The sequence below is a fragment of the Eleutherodactylus coqui genome, chromosome 13 (genome assembly GCF_035609145.1).
Source record: "Eleutherodactylus coqui strain aEleCoq1 chromosome 13, aEleCoq1.hap1, whole genome shotgun sequence".
In the NCBI taxonomy this organism is placed as follows: domain Eukaryota; kingdom Metazoa; phylum Chordata; class Amphibia; order Anura; family Eleutherodactylidae; genus Eleutherodactylus; species Eleutherodactylus coqui.
Window position 1 is genome coordinate 90,519,739 of NC_089849.1, and position 18,312 is coordinate 90,538,050.

General features: G+C 46.6%; 1 protein-coding gene across 2 annotated transcripts in view; it reads right to left on the reverse strand.

The window, feature by feature from the left end:
- Positions 1 to 18,312, reverse strand: part of MYH10 (myosin heavy chain 10) — a 94,993-nt gene that overhangs the window by 41,294 nt on the left and 35,387 nt on the right. Inside the window, exons 4-7 of one of the 2 annotated variants that reach the window (XM_066586557.1) lie at positions 9,728 to 9,755; positions 2,239 to 2,341; positions 1,628 to 1,657; positions 1,005 to 1,022 (exon numbers count right to left, since the gene is read on the reverse strand). In XM_066586557.1, coding sequence (XP_066442654.1) covers positions 1,005 to 1,022; positions 1,628 to 1,657; positions 2,239 to 2,341; positions 9,728 to 9,755 — 179 coding nt within the window. The remainder of the gene's footprint in view (positions 1 to 1,004; positions 1,023 to 1,627; positions 1,658 to 2,238; positions 2,342 to 9,727; positions 9,756 to 18,312) is intronic. The other variant, XM_066586558.1, reaches the window with a different exon arrangement.

Below are 18,312 nucleotides of genomic sequence, written 5' to 3' on the forward strand. Positions count from 1 at the left end.
ACATCGCACCTTCCATTTATACGTAGTAATCTATTCCATGGCGCGGTGTCCAGTATTTTAAAAGAACCAAAACCTGGGTCTAATGGATGGCAACGTATGGCATCTGTCACGGGCGTCCATTGAACACACATGTCCGGAGCTCAAGTGACGCAACGGTCCACATATGGAGCTTCTTTGGGCCGAGAGGAGACTGGAAGCACCCGACTGCAAGCGAGAAGACCGGGAGGAGAGTGGGGGTGTACGCTGCTCCTTTGCAGCACCTGTACCCTGCAGGAGGAAGGGGGGCGGTTGGGCTCACATTTAGTAGAGCCGATGATATGGGGGGGGGGGGGGGGGGATTATTGATCCTTGCGGCTTTCGTTTACTTTAGCACTTTACACAGCACCTATCACTAACACTCCCAGACTTGATGAAATGAGCCTATTCTTAGGGTGCATTCACACAGGCAAATGTGTATTTTGGTCCGTGGATACAGTGTGTATTCAGGGGCCAAAATACGCCGCTGCCCTGCGATTTTCTGTCTATGCATGTACAAAAAAAAAAAAGGGGGGGGGGGGGCCCTTCACCCATTACAGGTGCCCATGTGAATAATCCCAAAAATGTAAAAATGAAGGAAGAGACTATCCTTAAACGGGAGGAAGGATCACTCTATATTCCGCAGCAATAATTCAAGATAAGCAGCTATGCGACAGATATGCAAGCACAACCCTAGACTTCAGGCGTTTCCGATTCGGGGGGGAGAGAATAAAGAAAAAAAAAAAGTGTTAAAAAATGTGAGGAATGGTGATTGAGCAGCTGGATGAAGTTAGACAGAAGACATGTAGGGAGCGTGTCATGCAGAGTGCGGTATGAGCAAGGACAGAGATGAGATGATGGCAGGGTATGAGGCGGAGCAGGGATGGGGTGCGAGAGTGTATGGGGACGGGGAGAGGGTGAAAAGAGCGTGAGAAATTAATATTGGGTGCTGGTAAGTGTTGAAGGGAGGAGAGCTACATGCTACTCACATACAACAAGGATCCACTCTGTAGTTTAACAATATGACAGTGGAAGGGGGAAAAAAAAATACGTTAATGGTTATGGTTTATGCAGCACACCAAATTCAACACAGGGATTAGACTACTATAGAGGCACTCTGGACACGGGACCTACCTCCTCCCACTATGACAGAAGGGCATTTGGGGTAGCCAATGGCTTTCAAAGTGACACCCCTCCACCCCGCCATCCTAACGGCCTTTTTTGGGGGTCTCGCAGGCCTAGGGGAGGTTCCTTTAGAGGCCGACAATCCCTTATGGAGTGTCAAAATGGCTTTAAGACAGATGTCACTCCCATGCTAGTCTACGGAGAGGTGCAACACCTGCCCAATCTAGGAGTAGACAGTGTTAAAATGATGTGAGCACCAAGAACGAAATGGTTATGTTGTTAATGGGCCTATGAGATACATGGAGCTGAATACATCCTTATGGGTGAAGAGAGAACTCAGGAGCTACCAGTCACCTCCACACAATGCAGGTGGCCATATTGTGGGCTAAATCAAGTACAGAGTCCAACAAAGTGGCTACTTCCATAGGGTGAAGGCGCTACATATGCTACAAGACGTAGAGTGGGTAAGAGGAGGAAATCCACTTGCCTGATGTTTGATGGGTTTAGGGGACTCCGTCTGTTGTGGCAAACAAACACAAGTTAGTAATAAGGTAGTAATCAACAAGTAGTGCACCCAAATCCACCACCCAAACATGGAATGTAAGTAATGGCCAACCATACGGCAAGAAAAGGCACTAACGTCAGTGGCAAGGATTACAACATATCAACCCAAGAGGTTCCTTTTTTATTAGCGCCCTCTCATAATCCCAAATGTTCTACCCACCAGAGGCCTTTAATGTAAAGACTTCCTTCCGGGAGCCCCCTGTACTGACCCAAGTACGTAGTCATGCACCCATGGGATTCTAACAAAAATGAGCAGGTTCCCAGACTGCTGGACAACCTAATTTAACCACACGAGTAATGATCCTGACCCTAGGATCTGATCTGTATGTTCATGGACAGGATCAGCTCTACACCACACAACCTGCCAGAACCACCATGGGGCGGCACGTAGTGTCAATGAGAGCTCCTGGAGCCTGTAGAGCCCCCTGGTGAGGAGGACTGAGGGATACTACTATGACTCCAAGTCAAGAGACCTCCACATAGTTGTATTGACCCTGGTCATAAGACTGATCAGATAAGAAAACTCCAACTTACAGGAATATTATGGTCCTTCTTTCCCTTATGTGAAGAGGCTACATGAGCCAAGTACTGGATGACTTTCTTGGTATTTTCGGTCTTCCCAGCTCCGGATTCACCTCTAAGAAAACAAAAAGAAACCCCAATTTATCCAAAGACCAGTAAAACCCAACGATCAAGAAACCTTGCATATTGCACCAGTCCTCTGGAACGCACTACCAAAGGCTACCCGAGCAATCCAGGACTCGCAGAACTTCAGGCGTGCTCTAAAAACGTACCTCTTCAGGGAGGCATACCGCATTCCCTAAACAAACCCCTCTGTACTCCGCCTGATAACATGCTCCCTGACCTACTGACTGCAATCCCTGCTAGCCATCATAAACCGCTCCTGCAGTCACACCAATCCTGCCGTCACACGGCTAAATGTCTGACCATTGTCTGTGTATAACATCGCTCACTCTCCACCTCCCCATACCTGCACATCTCCAGCCCCTTACCATCTGTATCACCCCATCACTTGTAGTATGTAAGCTCGTTGGAGCAGGACCCTCACCCCTACTGTCTCCATCAATTGATTACTATGTAACCGTGGTTCTGTAATGTTTGTATTTTGTCTTTCTGTATCCCCCCTGTCTATGTAAGCGTTGCGGAATATGTTGGCGCTATACAAATAAAGTTTATTATAATTATTGATTTAACATATATGTCAAGCTTCACTAAAAAGGAAATATCCGCTCCTATGAGAAGCATAAGGTAAACATATGGGCTCCAAGGAGCTGAGACACTGAATCCAGGGATTGAAAGTCTTATACTCCCCTTCCTCGCCATTCCCCGCTGTGCCTATGTAGTCTATTGGGTGCATGCTGACAGCGTACCGCGGGGAATGGTGAGGAAGGCAAGTATTAGACCCTTATCCCTGGATTCAGTGACTCAGCTCCTTTAACCCTTTCCAATCCACTGTCTGATGTCTGAAGACATTATGATTTACGGCTGTACAGCTCCGATGTTGGAAGACGGTTGCTGGGTTCTCGTACTGTATATTGCCAACCTCTCTGCTGTTGGAGCCTATCCAACGTGTCACCTCATGCAGTACCGGATTTAGCCAGCAGATATACAACGGCGCTAACGGCAGAGAAAAATTAAGCCCCCTAGGAAAACAAGCCCGTAAGTTTGCCTTATTCTTCTCATAGGAGCGGACATTCCCTTTAAAAGAGCCACCTACAATTACTAGCCAATGGCTTATAATAATAGGTGCAGGAGCATAATAAGAGGAGCGGCTGATTTCAGTCACATACAGTTGAGGTTATAAGTTCTCATACACTTAGGGTGAATACAGATTTCACAGCAACAAATTCTAGTTCTCGGGACCGTCGGCCAGCTACAGTTTCCCAGCAAATATTGTACATACAGACCATTTATAATTCACTGCACCATCATACAAAAAGGGACACCTGAGCAAGAATAAATAGTATTTGATTTGCTTATGTTAATACTTAGAAAGTAGGGCCTAAGGACGCAGCACTAATATCTGACACTTTAGCGGTTTCCCTCCATTCATCCTGCAAATGTCTGGTGAGTTCTCTCAAAAATGCATTGTCCGTCTACAACAGTGCTGCCATAGGGCAGTTGAGTAATGGAAGAACGTTCTATAAAGTGAAGAATTAAGTTACTCCATCTTCAAATCAGATGGACGTACCTGGTGTGGAGGATGCCTGGGGAACACCTTTTGCCCGAGTGTGTTGTGCGAATAGTTAAGTACAGATGTCCTTAATGATCTGGGGATGTGTTACGTGTCATGGTCTCAGTCCGTTGGTTGTAGAGACAAGAACCATGAACATGCAGGTGACCCTTGACATACTAGACAATGTGCTGCTGACAATACTCTGGGAATGGTCGGCCATACTTCCAACAAGACAATACGCCTTGTCACAAATCCTACGCTGTTTTACATTAGTTTGAGGATATGGATGTTCATAATTGGATCAGCTGCACAGACTCCTGATCTGAACCCCACTGAACATCTTTGGGACAAACTGGTACGGTATGGGTGGAGAAATATAAATATTGTATATTTTCTTTGAGAGAACTCGCCAGACGTTTGCAGGATGACTTGAGGGAAATACCAGCTGAAGTGTATCAGACATTACTGGAGAGAACCCGATGTCATTAATCATAGAATGGTAGAGTTCGAAGGGACCTTCAGGGTCATCGGGTCCAACCCCCTGCTCAGTGCAGGATTCACTAAATCATCCCAGACAGAGATTTGTCCAGCCTTTGTTTGAAGACTTCCATTGAAGGAGAACTCACCACCTCCCGTGGTAACCTGTTCCACTCATTCATCCCCCTCACTGTCTGATATCTAAATCGGTGTCTCCTCCCTTTCAGTTTCATCCCATTGCTTCTAGTCTTTCCTTGTGCAGAAAATAGGGCTGATCCCTCTGCACTGACAGCCCTTCAGATATTTGTAGACAGCTATTAAGTCTCCTCTTAGCCTTCTTTTCTGTAAGCTAAACCTTCCCAGATCCTTTAACTGTTCTTCATAGAACATAATTTGCAGACCGCTTACCATCTTGGTAACTCTTCTCTGAACTTGCTCCAGTTTGTCTATGTCTTTTTAAAGTGGGATGCCCAGAACTGGACACAGTGATCCAGATGAGGTCTGACTAAGGAAGAGTAGAGGGGGATAATTACCTCATGTGATCTAGACTCTATGTTTCTCTTAATACATCCCAGAATTGTGTTTGCCTTTTTGGCTGCTGCATCACATTGTTGACTCATGTTCAGTCTATGATCTATTAGTATACCCAAGTCTTTTTCACATGTGCTGCTTAGCCCAATTCCTCCCATTCTGTATGAGCTTTCTTCATTTTTCTTGCCCAGATGTAGGACTTTGCATTTCTCCTTGTTAACTACCATTCTGTTAGTCGCTGCCCACTGTTCAAGCTTTTCTAGATCTTTTTTTAATACTCTTTCTTCCCTAGTTAGCTATCCCTCCTAGCCTTGTGTCATCGGCAAATTTGATCAGTTTCTCATCAATTCCTTCCTCCAGATCATTTATAAAAATGTTGAACAACACTGGGCCTAGGACAGAGCCTTGTGGTACCCCACTTGATACATTCTTCCACTTGGATGTGCAGCCATTTATGACCACTCTGAGTACGATCACTCAGCCAGTTCTGAATCCACCTAACATTTGCCTTGTCAATCCCATATTTGGTCATTTTTTCAATAAATATAGTATGAGATACTTTGTCACATGCTTTACTAAAGTCAAGATATAGTATATCTACCGCAATTCCCTGATCAACCCAGTCAGTGATACTGTCATAGAAGGAAATTAGATTAGTCTGGCATGACTTGTTTGTTACAAACCCATGCTGGCTCTGGTTAATTACTCCATTTTCATCCAAGTACTTGCATACATGATGTTTAATAATTTGTTCAAAGATCTTTCCCGGTATAGAAGTCAGGCTCACAGGTCTGTAGTTTCCTGGATCCACCTTCTTCCCTTTTTTGAAGATAGGGATAACATTTCCCCTTTTCCAATCTTCTGGGACTTCTCCTGTTCTCCAGCAGTTTTCAAAGATTATGGTGAGTGGTTCAGCAATTACCTCTGCTGCTTTCTTTAGTATCCTAGGATGTAATTCATCTGGACCTTGAGACTTGAATTCATTTAAGTTAGCTAAGTGTTCCCTCAACATCTCTCAGCTTATAGATAGCCTGCATTCTTTTATTCCCCTAATAGCACAGGGAAGATCAGTTGATGTTACATCTACTTTGTGAGAGAAAACAGATACAAAATAGGAATTTAAAAGTTCGGCCTTCTCAACATCATTCTTAACCAATTCACCATTTTCATCTTGTAAGCATCCAATAGCATCTTTGACTTTTCTTTTGCTTTTGACATTCCCCCAAAATCCTTTATTGCTTTTGGCCTCTGTTGCAAGCCTCAATTCATTATCAGCTTTAGCTTTTCTGACACTTGCCCTACAGTTTCTGCAGACCCCATTATATTCTTTAGATATTTCCCCCTCTTTCCATTTGATAAACATATTTTTCTTCATTTTTAACATGTATGTAAGTTCTGTGCTCATCCATCCTGGTTTCTTTAAATGCTTCCCATTCTCTCTTCTTTTAGGGATTGTTAACAATTGTGTTTTGAGAATCTCATTTTGCAATATTTCCCAACCTTCTTAGACATTTGTGTCCTTAAGAACATCCAGCCATTGGATTCTTCCTATCCTCTTTCCGAGTTCATTGAAATCTGCCTTTCTGAAATCCAACCTTGAGGTCTGAGTTTTCTCAGGTCTTCCCCCCTTTTTATCCAAAATTTAAGGATATCATGATCACTGCCTCCTAAGGTCCCAGCCACTCTTACTTCCTCAACCATTTCCTCCCTGTTTGTAAGAAGTAGGTCCAAGATAGCAGATCCCCTTGTTTTCTCTTCAACCTTTTGGAAGATAAAGTTGTCAGCAAGAGCGGATAAGAATTTGTTGGATCCATTACTTTTAACTGAGAGAGATTCCCAACAAATGTCTGGATAGGTAAAATCTCCCATAATCACTATATCATGCTCGTTTAAGAGCTTGGCCATCTGATGTAGAAAGAGTTCATCCATATGTTCTGCTTGTCCAGGCGGCCTATAGTAAATGCCTACAATGGTGTCCTTTCTGTTGTGCTCTCTTTGTATTCTTACCCAAACAGTTTCTACAGAACTCCCATGTTCTGAAGCTTGAATCTCTGTGGAGATTAATGTTTTCCTAACATACAACGCAACACCTCCTCCCCTTTTTTTTGGTCTGTTTCTTATAAATAAGTTGTATCCTTCAAGCCTTCTATTCCAATCGTGTATCATCCCACCAAGTTTCCGTGATGCCTATGACATCCTATTTCTCTTCCTGTGTTCGGAGCTCCAATTCTCCTTGTTTGTTTCCCATGCTCTGTGCATTTGTGTAAAAACATTTTAGTTTGATCGGTGTCTCTTGTTCCTCTACTTGCCTTCTGAATTTTTTGTCTTTGTTCTGTCTTTCCACTTCTAATAGTGAGGGTCTCAAATGCATTATTTAGCTGTATATTTTTACTTGGCTTTTCACTTCCCTTCCCATACTGTTCTAGTTTAAAGGGCCAAAGGGCCATTAGGGCCAAAGGAGTCCTACTATATAGTAACATATGGAAATAAATACAATTTTTGATACCTGCGCAGGTGTCCGGGTACTTTTTCATAGGATAGTGTACGTCAAAATTTCAGACCTTTACATACACCAAGATAACACTGCCGTTCCAGAAAATTATGTAATGTGCTTAGAAGCTTCTCGTAGGCCAATTTACATCAATTGGGTTAATTGAAGAGTAAATGTAGATCTATTTTACACCCTCCATTCAAAGCCTACCTGCCTCGTTTCTTGACATCATAGGAATACAAATAAAAAAAAGTAATTGTCTATCACATCATAAAAAGTTGTGGCCTTCCACAAGTCTGGTACATCCTTGTGCGCCATTTCCAATCGCCAGAAGGTACCATGTTCATCTGTTCGAATGGTAATATACAAGTTTAAACACCATGGGACTATCAGATAGCAAAGTTAATGAGCTTTAGGATATTGGGAGCCAAAAGCAGAAGTCTAAACAAAGATTGCTAGAAGTTTATATTCGTTCCTATAAAGGTCTAAACCTGGAAAATTCTATATTCCGCCACCCGTTTACTCCTTGGTGTTAGATTCTAGAACAATGTAGTGTATAATCTTGGACAACTATGAATACTTTGCTCATCTTGTGCTATTCTATGGCCCCAGCAGGCAGAGCTGCACTCAGAATTCTGTTTCCTGCCCCATGAAAGCCACCAACCTTGTACCAACAGTCTCGTGTCCAACACCCTACTGGAGCTCTTCTAAAGCGGAGCGTACAGCCCCCGAACTAGCCCGGACGCAGGATATGACCGGAGTAGAATGACGTACAGTATAACACTATAGGCACATGAGCACTCTAGAAGAATCACGCATTGTTGCCCAGCACAACCCTTCAAGGAGCATTAGAAGAAGTGAAAGCTGGGCTGCAATTGGTTACGAGCAACAGAGAGGGATTTTTTGCCATTTGTTTCATGAACCTCCCCAAATGTGGCACGATCAGCAAATTCTGTTATCGTAACCTTTGCGCCAGTCCTCGTAACGGACCATCTGCCCGCAGAGAGAAGAGGCAGCTGCCGGCCAAGACATTCACAATTGGACTCGCATTCTGGAGGTTATTGTAATAAGTAACCAAGATCTGCTGGCTCCGACTTACCTCAGCTGGGAGCAGTTCTGTCGCTCCTTTTACTTTTGTATTGCATCCATTTTTCACAGAGAAAAAAATTGGGCCTGTGGGTTTTTGTGTATTAAGACATCCAAAAAATACGGAAAGAACACAGAATGCATCATGCAAGTTTTTTGCATTCTCATTCACTTCAATGGGTTTGCAGGACACTGCATTTCTTTTTCGTGGTAACCATGTGTGAAAAGGCAGATTAGTAAGAATTGTCTACTATGGGTCTGTGTGCTGTTCAGAGTCTAGTCTGTTGTAGACTCAACAGACCAAACCAGAGTTTGTACGAATCAGCCCTTACGGATGAAAAGCCCAGAGCGTTTGCTGCATCCAAGGGGTGCTCCCATCATGGCTTCTTATGGCTGAAATGGGAAAGCCTGGCCCTCCGTTTCCGGCCAGCTGTTGGAAACAACCGAGTGCCTCAACCCAACGCGGTTTGAAGTGAATGAGAGCTACAGAAATAATTCAGTGCCCCAATAGAAAATACAAGATGGAGGAGAGCGGTGCCGGGTATGTACAGCATTCTTGTGGATCAGTAGGGCAGCTTCTTAAAGGGAACCCGTCACCAAAAAAGGTCCTTTTCTGTTGGGGCATCTTGCAGAGGCTGAAATAGTTGTGTATCCAATAAAAAGGCCACACTGATTGGCGCTTCAAGACAGGCAGAATTAAAAAGTTCAACTCCGCCAATCAGGACATGGAATAGACACTGTGGTCACATCTGTCTCACTAACTGGGAACCTGATGTGTATGAGCAGGTTCAGACATTTAGTCTAAAGGGAACCCATCACATCCCCACAGCACTATAAACAGTTATGGCGGTGCTAGGGAAGGTGACGGAGCGGGGTGGGGGTGGGGGGTCTACTTTTTATAGTCCCCTGCTCCCAACATCCAGCAGGGTCCTTGTCTGAAGTTGTCACACAGCACAAAAATAGGACTATATAAGTCTATAAGACTATAGAAGTCCATGGAGATTTTTGTGCCACGCACCAACTTCAAAAAGGGATATATCGAAGGGTGGCGGGACTTGGAGAGTATAAAGCATCATAACCTTCCTATTTGTCGCAGAAATGACTGTACATGTGATGGAAATGGTTGCTTCGCTCCACCGCACCTTCTGAAGAACCCTTGAAGTGCCCAGGTGTCTCATATAAGCTGCGTCCTGATAGGACAGAAACCCCGGCACAAACACCGGTCTCTGGTATTTACTTACGTGCAAAGTATTGATTGGTCCTCGCGATCTGAAAGACAAAAGTAGAAGAAAAAAAAAAGAAAAGTGAGAATTCTGCATCCCAGTTTAACGCAAACTTTATGTGAATGAAGCTTTTACATGAGTTTCCAGCGATACAACTTATTTCAGTTCTTCACCACGTTCTTTTTAGTAAACGCAAACATCCTTGATGTCATCACATCACCCTGATACAGACGGAGTGCTGATACATTGTAACGAACTCTCCATCCGTAGGAGTCCCGAGAAAGGTTTCTATTCTATGAATCTAAAAACGTTCCCTGCAAATATGCCTAAAAAGGTTTAAGAGTTGTAACAAAGTACATCAGATCACTACAGAGTATATAATCGAGAGCTTAAGCTTGATACATTGTACATCATCTCATGTACTGCAGACACGCTAAGGCTGAGCTCACACCGCTGGATTGTAATTGTGTGTAATTGCAGAAGGGATATCATCAATCCTTAGGGAGAGCACCTAGGAGGTGAGTGAGGAGACTAAGGCCATCCATGCTCCTCTGGGAAATATGCAAATAAGGCAGATGGAACAATAACTCTGTAGCGCCACCTATTGGAAGGCAGCATTCCTGTAAGTCAATGTCCGACCATTTAAAGCTCTTAATGATTGGAAATTGAAAAGGGGCAAACACCCTGAAACAGCTGCCTGTGTATGGATTCTGGTTTGGTTTTCAATTCCCAATTATTTTATAACCTGTATAAAGGGTTGGACATTGAGTTGAGGGAATACTGCCATCCAATAGGTGGCGCTGCGGAGGTATCGTTCCATCTTCCTTATTTGCATATCTTGCAGGTAAGCCCGACAGAAGAATGCAAGAAGAGTCCTCCAGGAACTAGACGGATGAAGAATGCCAGACAAGACCACCAGGAACTAGACGTGGGAGGGAAAGCTACTAAAAGCACCATTTCGTGGCTCCTACAAGCCTTCCTGACAACATTGAGGTGCATCGCCACAAAGCTCCGAGGTCTCAATATGTGCATATCTGTACTGAGGTCAGTTACATAGGTGACGATACCCTATATATCGTTGACAAAATGCATAGAAATGGCTTATCAAAATAAAAGGGCTGTAAGAAAGTTTCCAGAGGAGATTGGCTGCCAGATCCCAAGTCAGAGGAGGTTGTAGCGTCATGGCTGCCCCTCCAGACTGCGGACATAACCCGGGCCAGGCGGTGGCATGTAAGCCATGTTGGACGTCTGTTGAGCTAATGCCACGATTAGTATGATGAATGGCGGATGTTAAGCGCACATTATCATCACCACACTATTAACAGACAGCCGAGGACTGTTTATACGGCCATTAATCTCCATCGTCTGTGATGTCACCACTACTGTATATCCCCGCACTCACAGCCAAGCTGCCAACGCCAAGGAGAACAAGTAGCTCATTTATCTTATTACTAATACGGCCGGTCAGAGGAGAACGGGCAGGAAATGCCCTGCAAATATAGGGACATGGCAAGCGCTTCGCCCCCAGCAAATAAGCTGTAGGTGACCACCAAGATGGCAGACATTACAGACTTACACCCCCTCTCCCCTCCCCGCTGGGACCCAGCTACATCTGCCTAGTAATGATAACCAACCACCAGAATTACCCTTTAGCCCAGACTAGGGGGCGCCTGTGGGAGTGGTGATGCCAGCCCCACTGGTCTCCACCGTAAATGCCCCTTTTAAAGGGCAGTCGACCATAGGATGGTGGCAGGTGGTCTTATTAACCACATCCGATACATATTTCAGCTCACACAACACCGGATAACAAATCACAGTACAGGCAAAAGGGTGCCAAATTCCACCACCCTAACGTATGCCAAGAGTGCCGTCCTGGCATTAGTCCTTTCCCAGACTATGCGCACATCAGGAGCGCCCATTACTATGTGTTCTTTACTCATCCGTTCCCGACATGCAGGGAGACAACGGGACGGACGCTGTAACCTGGCATCTGTTCCCGAGAAGACTGATGTGGGCAGCTGTGCCATCCCTGAATGCCCGGGCAGTGAGGCTGCAGCTGCTTCTTTATTAGAAGCGGGCGCTACTACTTATGAACACCACTTATGTGAAATCACCACATTCCATACAGAAGAGTGCGGGAAGAGCGCGCCTCACTGCCGTGTACCATCAGTTACCACACAAGTCGCACTACACGTTGCACCTATTGCACGACGCCACGCTACACGTCCCCCCCCCCCCCACTGTGCGACCTCCACGACCGCCATGCTACACATCATCCTCACCCTCACTGCAAGTAACCCTCCACTGTTTCATCACCATGCTACACGTCGCCCCTCCACTGTCACTGCCCCGCTGTGTGACCGCCACGCTACGCACGGCCCCCCGCTGTGTGACCGCCACGCTACACATGGCCCCCACAGGGAAAAGGGGTTGCAGTGCTCACAGACAGTAGGGCGACTAATGGGCAACAACCTACCCCACCAGCCTACCAACACAAACCATCACACTTGTATAGCCACTGCTAGGCCTGACGAAAATACCAGAAGGAGCCGTCCCATCTCTGAATATCACTAAGCCTCTAATTTGTAAAATTGCTGAGAACAAAAAGTACAAATGCCCGCCCAGGGCGCCCCTCGCCCCAGGGAAGCCCGCCCAGGGCGCCCCTCGCCCCAGGGAAGCCCGCCCAGGGCGCCCCTCGCCCCAGGGAAGCCCGCCCAGGGCGCCCCTCGCCCCAGGGAAGCCCGCCCAGGGAGCCCCTCGCCCCAGGGAAGCCCGCCCAGGGAGCCCCTCGCCCCAGGGAAGCCCGCCCAGGGAGCCCCTCGCCCCAGGGAAGCCCGCCCAGGGAGCCCCTCGCCCCAGGGAAGCCCGCCCAGGGAGCCCCTCGCCCCAGGGAAGCCCGCCCAGGGAGCCACTCGCCCCAGGGAAGCCCGCCCAGGGAGCCACTCGCCCCAGGGAAGCCCGCCCAGGGAGCCACTCGCCCCAGGGAAGCCCGCCCAGGGAGCCACTCGCCCCAGGGAAGCCCGCCCAGGGAGCCACTCGACCCAGGGAAGCCCGCCCAGGGAGCCACTCGACCCAGGGAAGCCCGCCCAGGGAGCCACTCGACCCAGGGAAGCCCGCTTGCCCGCCCCAGGGAAGCCCGCCCAGGGAGCCACTCGCCCAGGGAGCCCCTCGCCCCGGGAAGCGAGGCAGGGTAGACATAATCCAGCTGGCTGCAGCCCGTTCTTCTGTCGTCCGTGCAGGTAGAAGCCGTTAATAGAACTGAACTATGGGACTGAGCCCAATCCTTAGTAGAGACAGGTTTCCAGATTCACATTTAAAGGTTTTAAAACTTGTGGTCTGGAATAGAGATTTCCATGCACTTGGCTGCCCCCGGCGCTCCACATCCCTGCTCTATCCCAAATATCGTTATTGGTCAGGCAGCAGAACATTGCCATAGGATCGCAGAGCGCTAGAAGAGCTGGTACCAGCCCCTATGGATGCAATACGGTTATAGTGGGCAAGTTTGCCCGTCAGGACTCTGGGAAAGTGGAGGTCCAGGTTATGTGAGACATCTGTTGACAGAAGGGGGTTTGGCTATTGTAGGGCGACAACATGGCATCAACAAGAAATTCAGGAATGGGGTAACAATGGGGAAATACTAAGGTCCAACATAAGCATTAGATCTGGATGGCAGTTGAAGAGTTCAACAATAATACAAGCACGGGTCAACAAAAATATACAGAAACCACTGATGTGACTCCAGCGCAGGCGAGGAAGGGGGGGAGGGGTGGGGGCGTAACCTCAACGTGACCGGGCGTTATCCTCCGCGACTCATAGAACATACAAGTGTATCCGTGTAGGAACCACTAGATGGTAAGTAAGGCAGAGACTCCACGACTTCAGCTACCGCCGCCAAAACTACTTTCATCCTCAAACCTAGAACTTTAACTCTTTAAGGACCAGGACGCCCTAAGGTTTTTTCTTTAAATACCAAAATAATTTTTGATGCATTTTTATTCAATGACATAATGCTATTTTTTATATCTTTTTTTCACAGATTTTTTTTTATTTTTATTTTTTTTGTTTCCATTGAGTTTAATAAGGGGTAAAAAATATATACCTACCCACCCTACCATAAAAACACACAAATATATACATGCTATTAGGAAATTACAATACCAGAATTTCCAGTGGCACAGTGCGCCACACAGCTCTGCTACGTGCCCTGTCACGTGCCACACAGCTCTGCTACGTGCCCTGTCACGTGCCACACAGCTCTGCTACGTGCCCTGTCACGTGCCACACAGCGTCCGTGAACTGCACAGGACCTGTGACGACATCACCATCATGTGATTAGGGGCGGAGCATGTAACTTACTCAGGGAAGGACAAGTGGTTGTTAGTATTTATACACAAACACACACAGTGTGATCAAAAAGTGTCCAACCTTAATTTTTTGTGTGTAGACAAATGAAGCTGGGGAAGGGGGGGGGGGGGGGGGGAGGGGTTTGGTCCACATATTTAGGCGACCCCAATGCCCATGCTTGGATTTTTTTCCTAACTGCAGACGCGGTCAGACAGACGATGGATGAGGATTTTGACAAAATGACAGTAAAACTTGAACACTGCAGCATTAAAATTTTGTGTAAATCTTGGCGATTCCCAAGTGGAAACGATCAGCAAGATTTAAAAGGCCTTTGGGGATGAAGCACCACACAGATTACGGAGGGGTACAACTGCTTCACAGATGGGCGCACACCAGTGGAGAGTGAAGCACGTTCTGGTCAGCCCTAAACATCCAGAAATGAGATGGTCATTGACCAAGTGAGGACCCCGGTGATGCGGGATCGTCGAATCACCTTGGGAGAACTTGCAGACGAGGCGATCATCAGCACTGGATCCGTTCATTCCATGTTGACTGAGGATTTGGGCTTTAGGAGAAGCTCAGCGAAGTTCGTGCCAAAGATGCTAACGATCGAGCAGAAGCAACTCCGTTTGGAGATCGCACTGAACATGCTGCAGACTGAACGGGAATCCCGAATTCCTCCACACAGTGATCACCAGCGAGTTCTGGGTTCATGGGGACGACCCAGAAACCAAGTTACAGTCATCACAATGGAAGCATCCAACATCCCCGAGGCCAAAAAAAGCGAGGCAGGTTCACAGTAATGACAAAGTCATGCCGACCATCGTCTGACTCCGATGGTGTGGTTCATCAGGAGTACGCAGCACACGGCACAACCATCACCAAGGAGTACTACCAAGACGTTCTGCGAGGCCTTCGTAACGCTGTGAGACACAAACAGCCGGACCTGTGGGCAGCGGGCAAATACCAACTCCATCAAAATAGTGCGCACGCCCCAATCTTCACATTTGAGTTCCCTGGCCCAACATAACACACCTGGGCTTCATCAGGCTCCCTTCTCTCCCCGCGGCCGCATGGGACTTCTGGCTTTTCCCCTGAAAGGCACCAGATTTCAGTCCAGAGAAAACGTCCTGCAGAATGTGACGGACCATCTCAAAAGAGGCGTTTCAGCACTGCCACTGACAGTGGCAGAAGAGTTGGGAGAAGCGTGTGGTGGCCCAAGGGCACTACAATAAAGTACAGGAACAGGTTCCTCACTTTGTTTTGGACATTTGGATACGTAATTTGCATAGTCTCGGATTACAGGGCACGTATGGAAGCTATTTTGGTTGGCATCCACAGTGGGTTTTGTTTATATTTTTTTATATACATAATATTTATTTTCTGTTTTAGGTTTTTTTTTACTACTTGTTTTTGTAACTTTTTTTTTTTTTTTTTAAATCAATGTTACCCGTGACATCATATAAGTCCTCCCCCCCACTTCACACTTTTACTTTAGCTGGGGCATCCATAGGAGCCCAAGTTACAGGGGAAAACCTCCCCTGTAGTGACAGTAGTCATTAAGGCCAGGCCGGATTCCATATGAGTGAACCTGCAGCAGAATCTGGCCCTAACCGCGGCCAGCGAGCCCGCGTACCTGCATTATCCTTACTGCAGACGCTAGTCATCAATACAAATCCGGTTGTGCGAGGCTGGCCTAACAGGGCTGATCTGGGTCTGCTAAGACCCTGCAGCTCTGCTGTGGCAAGGGCACCTGGCGACCACTTGATCGCAGGGTTGAATAGTGGAAGTGGCGCTTTCGCTCTTTACTACACATAGTGATCAAGGAGTGCTATGTAGTCTGCAAGAGACAGCAGAAGCTGTTCAAAACAGCTTCTGCCCTCTCTGTGGGTCCTTGGGTGTGATTTACAGCCAAGGACTCGACCTGCTCCTGCTACATTGCAGGAGCTTTAATCCCTGCCGTATTTATCCATCTGCCGGGATTAAAGCCCAGGACCAAGCACTGTAAGTGTACGATGCTTGGTCCTCATTGGGTTAAATTCAGATTAGCACCATCTACAGTCCATTTCATTTGCTCTGCTGTAGAATGCAGTCTGCTGCTCCATTATCACCGGCTGATGAGGGCCGACTGGTATTCAATGGGTAGACCATGATTTTTCAGGACTTCCCAGCACCCATTTCCTGCTGCCAGGTTTCTCATACATTAGATTGTCGGACAAGCAGGGGATTCTAGGAAATTTAGGCTCTCAAGTCTGAAAAAAATTATGAATGCAATTCTGGAGTAAAATCCAGGCCGTAACTGAAGTTATGTGATGTAACGCACAGAGTGCCTCCACCAGCAGAACAGCGAGCGCAGCTCTGAAGTGTAATATTGGATGCAACTCAGCAAATCTCCATATTGCATGGTTTGTACCGATCCTAGTATGTAACGGGAATGGGTCATCAGGAAAGGATTACATAAATCACATTTTTGGTGAGTTTAACCAATTTGCATTTAATTTAAAAAAAAAAAAAAAAAATCCCAAAATCCTGAATTTCTCACACTGAGCAGAGAGGCTGATACTTCCTAATCTGTAGGGAGAGCTTTACAATAATCATCTCACTAAGGGCCCTTTTACACGAGTCAACAAGTCGTTCAGATCCCCCCAATCAGTGTAAAAGCGTGCATGCAGAAAACAGGACAAATTATGATTGCTATGTAAACAGGCAGTTCATCTATGAACGACTGCCTGTTTACTCCCCTTACCGCAAAATCACCCCTGTATCTACAACAGTCTCCATACACGTCAATAGGTCCCTCCTGTCCGTTGTGTGAGTATCCCATGAAGCTGCTGTAAAGCAAATCTCTAAATGCTGTTAACGGTAGCTCAGGAAAGATGTCCGCCCCCATAGTCCTGTACAGGCAACAGAATAAAAATTTTAAAAAATCTGAAAATAAACCCTTTCCTAAATCTGTTTTTAGCGGATTTTAATTAATACCACATTTTCGGTGATCGTCCCTTTAAGACGGATTTACAAAGCACAAGATTTGTCAGTGGCTCGTCTATATGATTAATCTGGCACATCGTTAGACTGCCTAGTCCATGTTTATACCACCTATTAACTGCCTCTGTTAATAGGTGGGATAGTTAATGGGGTCTGTTTGGTGCTATTTGGTTTCGTCCTGAGACAGAACCGCTCGCCATTGAGATGTAATATAGCATCCAAGAGCAATAGAAGGCAGAAGACCCTTTAAACCGTGCATCAACCCAGATTGGTGCAGAATGAGACCCCCCTCTAGCATCGGGGACGCGGCGCAGCAGCCGCGCTGGCATAATAAAGCCATTATTACATACTAACAGGGAGATCTGTGTTTAAACACTCCAATAAATCACTTCTCTATTAAGAGGTCGGCACATAAAAGCTGCAGCGAGGCAGCTGCCATTAAACAGGCCTGGTGAGCGTCCCCGCAGCTGTCACCAGACCGCACAAGGACTCCAACACATTGCTACAACAAGCATCCCTCAGATGATGATGTACATGGAAGTGCAACAAGGAACCCATGTCATTTACACGCAGGTCCGTCCACTTAATGTCACCATCTTTTTGCACCCCTATCAGAGAGCAGAACAAGAGTAGTGACTGGCACAGTGATTGCAGTGATAGGTCTGCTGTGTGGATCTGTGCAGTAGGTTTGGAGAAACTTGCAATAGTAGCTAATGCATAGAAGAATACTTAAAGTAGTCCCGGATATTCCTGAGCTGCAGGCTAGCTCCACCCAGCCCACCCGCCAATGACTGACTGCAGCTCATGAATATGCAGGACTACTTCTGTGTTCGGACATTTAATAAAATGCACGTTTCTCCCAAACTACAGCACAGATCCACATAGACATATCACTGTAATCAGTGTGACAGGAACTACCCCATGGTACTGCAGTGAGGACTGCAAAAACATGGCAACATATATAAAGCTGTTGGCGGGGATCACCAGGCGTGTTTGTGCATAAATAGATAAGAGGTACAACGGGGCGTAAGGAGGGTGCAGTGGGAAGAATGGGCTCAGGTTTCCAAGTGGAGTGTAGAAGCGGGGAAGACTGAGAAGGTGTCATCACTGTGGGGAGCTTTATGGATCCCAAAGGGGGCGGCGTCGGGCGCAGTGACCAATCCCAAAGGGGGGCGGCATCGGGCGCAGTGACCAATCCCAAAGGGGGGGCGGCGTCGGGCGCAGTGGTGCAGGGTTCTGCAAACAGACTTTTGTACTAAGGGGTTAATAATATG